The sequence below is a fragment of the Dysidea avara genome, chromosome 3 (assembly GCF_963678975.1).
Source record: "Dysidea avara chromosome 3, odDysAvar1.4, whole genome shotgun sequence".
NCBI lineage: Eukaryota > Metazoa > Porifera > Demospongiae > Dictyoceratida > Dysideidae > Dysidea > Dysidea avara.
In genome coordinates, this window is record NC_089274.1 from 5904288 (window position 1) to 5914195 (window position 9908).

The following is a 9908-nucleotide window of genomic DNA, read 5'->3' on the forward strand; positions in this document are numbered from 1 at the left end:
CCTTAATCTGTCATGTGAGATCACATGACCCTCTGAGATTGGGTCATGGTAAATGTGTACCCCAACATTTATGATAAAGCTCTGGCAGGTACATTTGGTGGTATGCCAATTTACCCAACACCAGATGCCCTATATGATCCCTCCTAACTGATATGCTACAATGCAGCCCATATCCTACTAACCAGCTGTAGTTTGGTACTATGGACCTTTGGTGGGATAAAAAGTTTCCAGCACTGCAAACAATTAGTGATAATGCTGCTCCTTTACTGCCCTGCTATAGCATAGAATGATCTAGAACAGGTAGGCTGCTACATATGGTACTACCCCAAACCTGTTGATACCTTCTAATGAATACCATAATGCATAGTGATCAAGCTAACCCTACCGTTTAGATATTTACTGAATAGTGCATAGTGTTCAACGTTAGTTCCCATCTATTAATGTTATTATGGCCACCTTCAAGTTAACCTTCGATTAAACTTGTAATATGCAACAGGTCTGAACAAGTGATAAAAATATACACAACTCAATCGATATGACAAACAAAACTTAGTTACAGAATAAGTTAGAATACACACTATTATAAACCAATTGCATCGTGTGTGGTGTCTTCCCATAGTCTCCAGAACACCTATATATCAAGATGACAATTGCTGAAATAAAAGACCACTAAACACATTACAGAAATTGGACAATCAAATCAGCAAATGAAGCCAAAATCTCACAAGCCAAATCAACACTATTGCAGAACTTCCCAGAAGCATTTTAGGTCACTCTGAAACCATACTAATTTTCCAGTGACATTGTAAGGCAGAAAAGCGACAATCTACATCATTCTTACAATAGCACTGAATGAACTAAGCAAATGACAATGCTCGATTGATGATTTGATATCCATATGGTACAGTATATACATAGCTGACAATAGACTTACCTCAGCAGTATGCACATGACTCCAATGAATAAACATTTGTGTGCCACTAGCACCTATTATAAGAGGAACACTCATCACTTGTGACAACAGTTGCTGGTCTTAACTAAAAATCAACACAATAAATTATGAAAGTGAATGTCAGGAAGAGTGGAATGAAAGTTGTTGCAAAGCGATAGGATCAACTACCATCGAGTTATCAACCATTTTATAAAGGTATGTAAAGGGTTTGTGTGTTTCCTTACTGAAAAGTTATTTTCACGACTAGTTTTGGCTTCACCATTAATTTTAGTGTTAGGATAAAACCCTAGGTATCATTTTGATCCTTGCTACATCATGAGTAGAATGATATAAATTGCATAGCCATAGGAGGGACGAAAGCTTCGAAAGTTACAGCGCTTTGTGCAAAGCATGTGTATTTATTAAGTGTAAATCCAGTTTTCTGGATTATGCGGGTTTAAGGGTTAAGCTGTACAAACAGCAGTGTAGTAGCTAGCTAGGCATAACTTCTTTTAAAGCAAATCTGTAATGAAGAGTCCACAGAGATGGGCTCGCATTGCTTGTTAAAGGGGACAGCCAGATCTTGTGCCCGGGTAATTCAGAAAGCTAGCTACACCCCGGTGTGTTTTGTAACATATCTCTACACAGTGACATAGCTAACAATGGCTATAGGCGAGGAAAAAACTTGGACTATTTGCCAAATTCACCTATGTTTTACACTGCCTAAGTTATCTACTGTACGGTAGCTTTCAGACCTTCCCCTCTAGGATTGTGATGACCAACAGTTTAGGCCTTGCTTAAAGGGTGGTACAAATGTGAATGTATGTTGGTGGTGAGGTAGGGGTTTTAAATCAATCTCCTTACTGAGGACACTGTATTTGTTGTTATAGACTATGTGCAATCTAGAGCATAGTCTCATATATTCCTGAGAGCAAGAAATTCTATACTGGAAAAATTTTAAATGCTCATACTCTTGATGAAAGGAACATCCGAGAAGTTACTATAGTATTCTTTTAAGACATTCTGGTTACAGATTGCACACGATCAATACTACAAGCCATGCCCCCAAGATTGCATATGGTCTATTGTAAGATCACAAACAAAATACACTTACACTAAGATTGCTCAAGCTGGCAAGTTCTGTGGCATCTTGTTTTAATAATCTGTAAAATAAAGCAATTGATATAAGATTGGACAATACGCACAACACAATAGGAAGAATACGAACAAGTGTTTTACTAAACATTTGAAGATAAAATATTAAATTTTGTTGCATACGTACTCAGTTTGTGTTATAGAAAATACTGGATGAGTACATGACATCATGTCTATCACTGGTACAATGAAAAAAGCTAAACTATAATTCATGTATCTTACTACGTCAATTATGGTCGGTCCCATAGTCTTGTTTAGTGTCCGGGAGTATATACACAGCATTACAAGAGAAATGATATCAAATGAACATTTCTGTAGCATTATATTAAGCATGTCATATAGAGCTCTATTAGGCTTGAATCTGCTGGGGAAAGTGTCCTAAGCACTTGAGTATGTGCGGGCAAATCCACCTTGGACAAGACTAGTAACTTGTAGGAGGTTAACACGGATAGAAACTGTCTCAAAGTTCCATAATAACCAGTTATAGTCATGGTAAGTAGTGCAAGAAACTGCAACAGCATGAACCGGCCAGCATCATGGGGCATATAAGCCACTGTCCTAACCATTTGGTTATGTTGTTTCACCGGTAAGAATTTACGGTGAAACTGCAACAGCACAAAGCAGAGATTCAGTCGTGCTCATCACAGTTCAAATCTCAACCTTGTCCTCGACCTTGCCCCACGTGTACATAACCAGTGAGCTTACAGTTTAAATATGCATGACATTGTCAGGCGCATTGGTAACCACCTGATAGCAATGCCATACATTATGTTCAGTATAAGTTACAAGCTCGAGACAAAAATTAATAGTGATTCACTCGCTCATCACTTAGTCTCGCGTGGCCAGACCGCTGTTCCGCGCAGGGGCTTATCGATTGTAGATTATAAGCGCCCGCGCCGAATAGGGTCTGGTACACTTCCAATAGGCCAGTTGTGTTCGCGACCCAGCAAAATGTTGGGTGTAAATTATTTCCATCCACCTATAGGCGCCGGATAGATTTTATTTAAGACTTAGAAATGGAAAGGACTGCCCATGTCTGTGGAAGTTCGTCTATTATAGATGCAGCAATTGAAGATTCCATTCAAGATCTAGGTTTAGACACCATCAAACCCAAGCAGCGCAATGCGATACAAAGCTTCTTGTCTGGAAATGACACGTTGGTTGTTTTGCCGACTGGTTATGGGAAGTCTCTCATATATGCAGTTCTTTCGCTGATTTTTGATAAACTGAGAGGTAAGACTAATCAGTAAGTAATTTGGTTCAGTGGTTTTATTTTACTTACAGGGTGCCAAAAGGAAAGCATTGTTTTAGTTGTAAGCCCTTTGACAGCCCTGATGATGGATCAAAAAAGAATTTTATCTCAGAAAGGCCTATCAGTGGAGTATGTTGGAGAAAAACTCGAAAACATAGATGATGTATTGAAAGGCAAAGTACAACTTGTGTATATCAGTCCAGAAAGTTTACTGGGCAATGCAAAGATCAGGAAAATGTTGTTGACTTCTGTGTACTCCCAAAACTTAGTAGGATTAGTTGTAGATGAGGCTCACTGTGTGAAGATATGGTAAGCCAGCTCGTAGCCGGGGTGTGGCAACTTCCGAGATATCTGATACAGTTCCACCACATGTTTTTGATTTATAATTTGCTATAGCAGTAATTACAAGGGTGAAAGGGGTGTCAGACCTCTTTAGTGTACCACCTACACTTTTAGGTAGACGTGATTAATTTTAACTACACATTTGTTTTCCAAAATATAGGGGTGACAAGTTTCGGAGGACGTTTGCTGAGATAGGGACAATCCGGAGCTTGATTAATAAGGAAGTAAACATTCTTGCTCTCACAGCCACTGCTACACATGAAACAGTGAAGAGTATCTTTGAACGTTTGTCAATGACTAATGTTACAATGGTCGGACTTCCTCCTGAGAGGCCAAACATCAAGTACTTTGTTGTCCCTATGCCTAAAATGGCTGATCTTTGTTCAATACTAGCTCAGGAGCTTATAAGCATGAAGGCTGACATGCCTAAAACAGTTTTGTTTTGTCAAAGTTTGCCGCAGTGTGGTGATTTCCATGTAAGAATCAAGAGGCTACTAAAACAGAACATTGCTATACCACCAACAGCTCCCAGTATATTTCCTTTTCGAATGCTCAGTCTTTTTACATCGGCATCTAGAACAGTGATACGGGAGAAGACCCTACAAGAATTCTGTAAAGAAAAGACCAACTTAAGGTTGATCATTGCCACTACTGCTTTTGGCTTGGGGGTGGATTGTCGAGATATAACTCGAATCATCAACTGGGGTGCACCCAATTCCTTGGAAGAATTGGTTCAAGAATCTGGTAGAGCTGGACGAGATAGTAGTGAGGCAGAATCCATTTTATACTATGGGAAAGGAGCCATGAAACACATTTCAAAGCCCGTTAAGATTTATGGAGAGAATCAATCTCACTGTAGAAGAACGCTCTTGTTCAAAGATTTTCTTTTCAGTGATGTTGACAAACACGATATTGTTGCATGTAGATGTTGTGATTTGTGTGCTCGATTGTGTGTTTGTGCTAAGTGTAAAAACAATAATTAAAATACAATTTTAAAGATCTAAGTTTATAATTTTCTCTTTAAGCCACTCAGTCACTGCTTTCCAATCAAATGTTTGGAATAAAGGACTCCTCTTGTACGATTGGAGATTCTGTTGACTACTTTCACTGAACACATCATCTGACACCAATTGAGATACTATCATAGCCAAATCTTTTTTAAATGCAGGAAATGTGTGATAGTCCTTATTCTTACTAGCATCAGCCTCATCTTCAAAACGACCACACAGCTTATTGATAATGCCCAGTGTACGTCCTACAGTTTGTATGCACTGGGGCTTCAAATTTGAACCCAGGTTCTCCATCATAGACTTCACACGCCCATTTAAATGTTCCATATGTAGATCGCAAGCTATATTGTGTCCAATTCTTCCAACAGTATTGATAGTTCTCCCCCACTTTAGCTCAGTAACCTGTCTAGGTGACATCACCATAGTCTGAGATAATAATTTGAATGCTTCCAAAGCATAATTTCGGCGGCCAGTATGTTTAAATACAGGCATCAGAAACCGCCAATATCTAATAATGCGATCGCCATCACCCTCTTGTACAGCATCATGGAAGCCATGCCACAGCAAGCCTAAACTCATGACATCCAGTGCATAACTGTAGTCAGTTCCTTTGGGTGGTGTTTTTGAGTTGTTTGAGAATAAATTCATCTTGATCCAATTTCGAACTACGCATTTGGCAACATCATTGCAAGTAAAAACTCTGGATGGCTCATCTTTCATAAGCTTTGTGGCACCAGCAACAATGTACCCGTGCAACACAACCATCAAAAAATCTTCTGTTGCCTTCATGCACTTAGAAGGATCACTCTTAACGGCAGTACGGTTGATTAAGTTCCTAAGTTGATACAGCGTGCCTTTATCTTTACTTGACTTCTTGGTGTATAGTCGCTTCCACATTGCCTGTAGTATATTAGTAACACTTGTACTCAAATAATACACCTGTTACCTGTAATAGACACATTCTAGCATGCCAGTCAGCAACAGCAGGAACAAAACCCTCCAATCGATGTAAAGCTGATGTGTCATCATCCCGTAATGTAATGGCACCTCTAGCACGAGCAGCAGTTAACTGATCACCAAAAAGCAAGATCTTGATTAATCTTGAGTCATCAACTGTATAATCTTTTCCCTCTACAGACACTGTCTTGGTTGCAACATGCACTGGAACATAGTTACTCAAATCATCTAACACCTCAGTCATTTCCTTCAGCAGAGCTTCATTCTTCAGAATCACACCAAGTGGTACCTAGATGCAGATAGATATTACATATATCACAAGTATCAGAAAATTTAGATTACGTCGCCTACAGTATATTATATATCTAATACAACAAATCCATGACACATAGCTATCTACTGTACAAATTTTATAGAATCAGTTATATATGAATATACATACCACTTCAGACTTGCAAGCCATTTCCTTAGAAAATGCACTGGGGATATGCCATGTCACCAAACTTTGCTGATCCTTGAATTGCTCCATGCTTTGCACCAAAATCCTACAATAATCAATGTATTACAAAGAGACACTAAGCAGCAGAATACACACCTTGCTACTAGGGTTTCAAATTCACTGAGTAACTTCTCCACATCATCCGAGCTAGGCAAAAAATTATCAGGATATATGTCAATAGAAGAAGGACAATCATCTGATATTTCAGCAGTGTTGACTCTATTCTGCACAGCATATGAATGAAAATAATGCAATGACCGTGTAGTACGGTCATGACGTTGGAACGAAGGCCGTACATTCTTATCTATGTTGTCCCCTACTATGACATATCCATTCACTGGCTGGTTGGCAGAAACAGTTAAGCTGATCTCATCAGGGCTAACTGGTGACTGGATCAACATAGGACTTTGGTGCACTTCTGCTGCCGTGACACCGTTATCATGTCTTGGATGGCAACTCTCATTTATAGCACTCTCAGTATTCGCATCTTGCAAATCATTCAGGTCAAAGTCATCGTCATCATCCAGATCAAATTCATCATCATCGTTGAGATCAAAGTCATCATCAGATAAAAAATCTCCAAATGAAGAGTCACTGCAGCAGCTGCTATCATCATCTTCGTCGCTGTCGTTTCCATCATTTGCCATATCCAAACAAAGTAATGGGTCACTATTGGCCCGTGGCTGGTCATCGGATACCTAAAAGTATTTTAATTTCAATGCTAATAACCATTATTTTTTATTTATTTTATTATAGTGCTAAAAGTCACCTGGTCCTACAGCCTGTTAAAGATGTTAAGACGATAAGGTGTGTTTAAAAAGTTTGAGATTATGAACATGTCTAACCTTAATAGTCATCAATAGCTTGTTCACCCAAGATATCACATCTGCATCATGATTATCAGACAGTTTTCTAACAGTGTTAGCAGTTGCTGTCACTGATACGGTGATCATAAATGGTTGTAAGCATCGAAAAACCTGTTACAAATAGTAGAAGAGTCATTAAACAGACAACATTAATACCTGCTTGTGTACTCCATTTGCATATAACATCATTGACACAGCCTTTTGAACTTGGCAAAGTTGCTTGCATTGCATCTTCAATACCATCGAAACTATGAAACAGATAAACTTCTCCTTAGCATTAGGCAGTAGATCATGTAGGAACATCCAAAGTGTAGGAACAGCCTCCTTCAATTCTAAGCCCAATAATTCCCAACTAAACTTTTCAAGTTGTTTTGGAGACTCCCTTAACATTGATTTATGTGTTGGAGAATTCAATACCTTCATCTCTTCATGAGCTTTATTGGCCATTGCTTTTATTGTGCAGTCATGTAGGTCCTCTGACTCAACAACTTTCTCTGATGTAGCATTGTACGACTTTCTGCTTAGGGATGTTACAATTGGTTTACGCTTTGGTGTAATACGGTGGTTCCTTACGCGGCCATCTCTGCCTTTAATCTTCACCTACAAAATAATGATTTCGATAGATTTTTAAACATGCATAGCTACTCACAGTTACTTCTGGAGTATTGGGTCCTGTGGATACTGTTGATGTGGTGTTCTATTTGACAATTTAGTATAGGAGCATACTGGTACATAAAAATTGCTTACTATAGCTTCATTTTCATCAGCTTCTCTTTCTTGATCAGGTTCCCCTAGTTGGGCAGTCTCAGCAGATCGCTTCTCTCCTGTGTGTGGCCTGGAACAAGACAACTCTGTCTGTGGTGGTGCACTTAAATTAGAAAGAATGTCAGAGGATAGCTGGTTAACTTTCACAACAGCTTTGTTGTAGTTTATCAAGTTTCTCTGACAATGTGCACAGAAGTATGCCTTTTCTTCAGTTAGCTTCTCAAAAGAATTCACTGACAATCCTGGCCATGTGGCAAAAATAAGTCGATTCAAAATCGCCAGCTCATTTGAACAACTGTTTGCCTTTCCATATAACAACTTGCGGTATCTTCGAGAACCGTCAGTGTCACACTGAGGCTGTAAACACAGAGCACAAGACTCCATCTACCTCGAGTCCATCACTCAAATACAGGCGCATATGATCTAAGACCAGCACGAGTTGGTCAACGCTATATTACTGTTAAATAAAGTGCGAACACAACTGGCCTATTGGAAGTGTACCAGACCCTATTCGGCGCGGGCGCTTATAATCTACAATCGATAAGCCCCTGCGCGGAACAGCGGTCTGGCCACGCGAGACTACTCATCACTATGAATGTGTGCATACACAAGTCACTGCAAATTTAGTTGTGAGTTACCGTACCTTCCATCAAGGTGCTTTCCATATTCATAACAGTCACCAGTTTATCTCCTTTATCACTCACTCGTCATTGTTACGCAGAAAACGTGTTGACCACAACAGCAATGTGCGGTGATCACGTGATTAACCAGTTTCCTGTATTACGTAACTTTGTGGTTGAGCAAGTCTGTACATAACGAGATTGATTTCAAATTGATTATGTAATGCGTACATTTCAAAAGATTCGCGGCTTACGGTTAATTACATCCGGTGACTCTGCTGCTTAAACTCATTGAGAAAACAGCCATACAATTCTGTTGGGTTCGTTTTAATGTTGAATAAATAAAGTAGCGCTATTTTAGGCTTAGGCCTATTATGCTTTTCAAATTGCCTACTATGCTTTTGAGCAATGCTCCAAAATTTTCCCTATTATGCCCCAATTATGCTCCATTGTACCCAATTATGCTCCATAAGTCTTATTTAAACACACATGGGTAGCTAAAGGAAACAACTTTGTTCTAATGTTTGGTTTGCATAATAATTTATAATGTCAACGGTTATTATATTGAAGCATAAGTGATGTCTCTATGTAATCCTGTAGGCTGTTTTCTTGTTGGTCACTGAATGAAGCATTCAAAAGTGAGAAAACCCTTTCTGTAGCTGCAGAAGACGGTTGCAAAACAAGCACTTTGCGAGCAGCAGATGACCAATATGGCAGCGCACCAGCATTCAGTTTCCACCAGTCAAGCGGATTCAAATCTTCACTGACATCAGCAGTTTTTGCTATGTATTGTGGCATTTCACTTTTTAATGATGGTATGACATGTACAAGAAATGGAAATATTTGTAATGAATCCACCATTTTATCATCAGGTTTCATAGTATAAGCTTTATGGGGAGAAAACAAACGTGCTGCCTTGAAAGCTTGCAGTGGGATTTTCAAACTGGTACTTAGCTGTCTATTAAAGTATGCAATACCAGGCTGCATGCAGTTTTTGGCATGCTGTTTCAGTCTTTCCTTAACTGTGTGAGACCCTTTTGATACAGAGTTGATCACAGCCTCAGTGTTAGGAGCACGGGTTTCTATTCTTTTGATGGCGATTTGCAAAGCATCTATTATTTCATAGCATGTAAAAACCAAGGGACCATCTCCTTCCAGCTTGTAAGTGGTTTTAACAAACTCCACACCATAGTCGATTACAGCTGCTAACTCAACTTGAAGCTTGTCCTTTTTGTCATCAGTGAAGAACGAGAGCAGCTTGGTTCTTGTAGCAGAAGGAAGATCTTCATTATTCTTAAGAAATGGCTCCACATCCCCAAAATGTACCATAACCTGATAGTAAACTTCCCACCGACTCCACCATCTTGTAGGACTGTAGGAAATCATTTGCTTTCCTGTTAGTTCCTTCCAAAGCAGTTTGGTTTTAGGGCTGTGTGAAAACATACTCACCCAAGCTATTCCAAACTCATGAAGTATTGGAGTATGAAAATTTTCTCCCACTCTGTCAATTG

General features: G+C 39.3%; 2 protein-coding genes and 1 long non-coding RNA gene across 3 annotated transcripts; 1 reads left to right on the top strand and 2 right to left on the bottom strand.

The window, feature by feature from the left end:
* Positions 1-442: 442 nt before the first annotated feature.
* LOC136249068 (uncharacterized) lies at positions 443-8595 on the bottom strand. Its single transcript, XR_010698026.1, has 4 exons — positions 8421-8595; positions 2046-2094; positions 935-987; positions 443-631 (listed from the first exon to the last, which is right to left on the bottom strand). It is a non-coding gene; the product is annotated as an uncharacterized lncRNA (long non-coding RNA).
* On the top strand, positions 2920-4684 carry LOC136249067 (uncharacterized). Its single transcript, XM_066040972.1, has 3 exons — positions 2920-3319; positions 3371-3647; positions 3841-4684. Exons 1-3 carry the CDS (start codon positions 3103-3105, stop codon positions 4661-4663), a joined length of 1317 nt encoding a protein of 438 aa, XP_065897044.1. The 5' UTR covers positions 2920-3102; the 3' UTR covers positions 4664-4684.
* Positions 4548-8340, bottom strand: LOC136249066 (uncharacterized). The gene is made up of 8 exons (XM_066040971.1): positions 7760-8340; positions 7662-7709; positions 7169-7612; positions 6992-7123; positions 6243-6844; positions 6090-6192; positions 5637-5936; positions 4548-5590 (listed from the first exon to the last, which is right to left on the bottom strand). Exons 1-8 carry the CDS (start codon positions 8159-8161, stop codon positions 4673-4675), a joined length of 2949 nt encoding a protein of 982 aa, XP_065897043.1. The 5' UTR covers positions 8162-8340; the 3' UTR covers positions 4548-4672.
* Positions 8596-9908: the final 1313 nt, after the last annotated feature.

What these genes read in the sequence shown, in the direction of transcription:
- LOC136249067 (XM_066040972.1), top strand. Translation starts at nt 3,103, where the DNA reads ATGGAAAGGACTGCCCATGTCTGTGGAAGTTCGTCTATTATAGATGCA. An exon ending in GATTTTTGATAAACTGAGAG is followed by an intron (nt 3,320 to 3,370) that starts GTAAGACTAATC and finishes TTTTACTTACAG; the next exon opens with GGTGCCAAAAGGAAAGCATT. An exon ending in GCTCACTGTGTGAAGATATG is followed by an intron (nt 3,648 to 3,840) that starts GTAAGCCAGCTC and finishes TCCAAAATATAG; the next exon opens with GGGTGACAAGTTTCGGAGGA.
- LOC136249066 (XM_066040971.1), bottom strand. Translation starts at nt 8,161, where the DNA reads ATGGAGTCTTGTGCTCTGTGTTTACAGCCTCAGTGTGACACTGACGGT. An exon ending in CAAATGGAGTACACAAGCAG is followed by an intron (nt 7,124 to 7,168) that starts GTATTAATGTTG and finishes TATTTGTAACAG; the next exon opens with GTTTTTCGATGCTTACAACC. An exon ending in AGCTATTGATGACTATTAAG is followed by an intron (nt 6,845 to 6,991) that starts GTTAGACATGTT and finishes AAATACTTTTAG; the next exon opens with GTATCCGATGACCAGCCACG.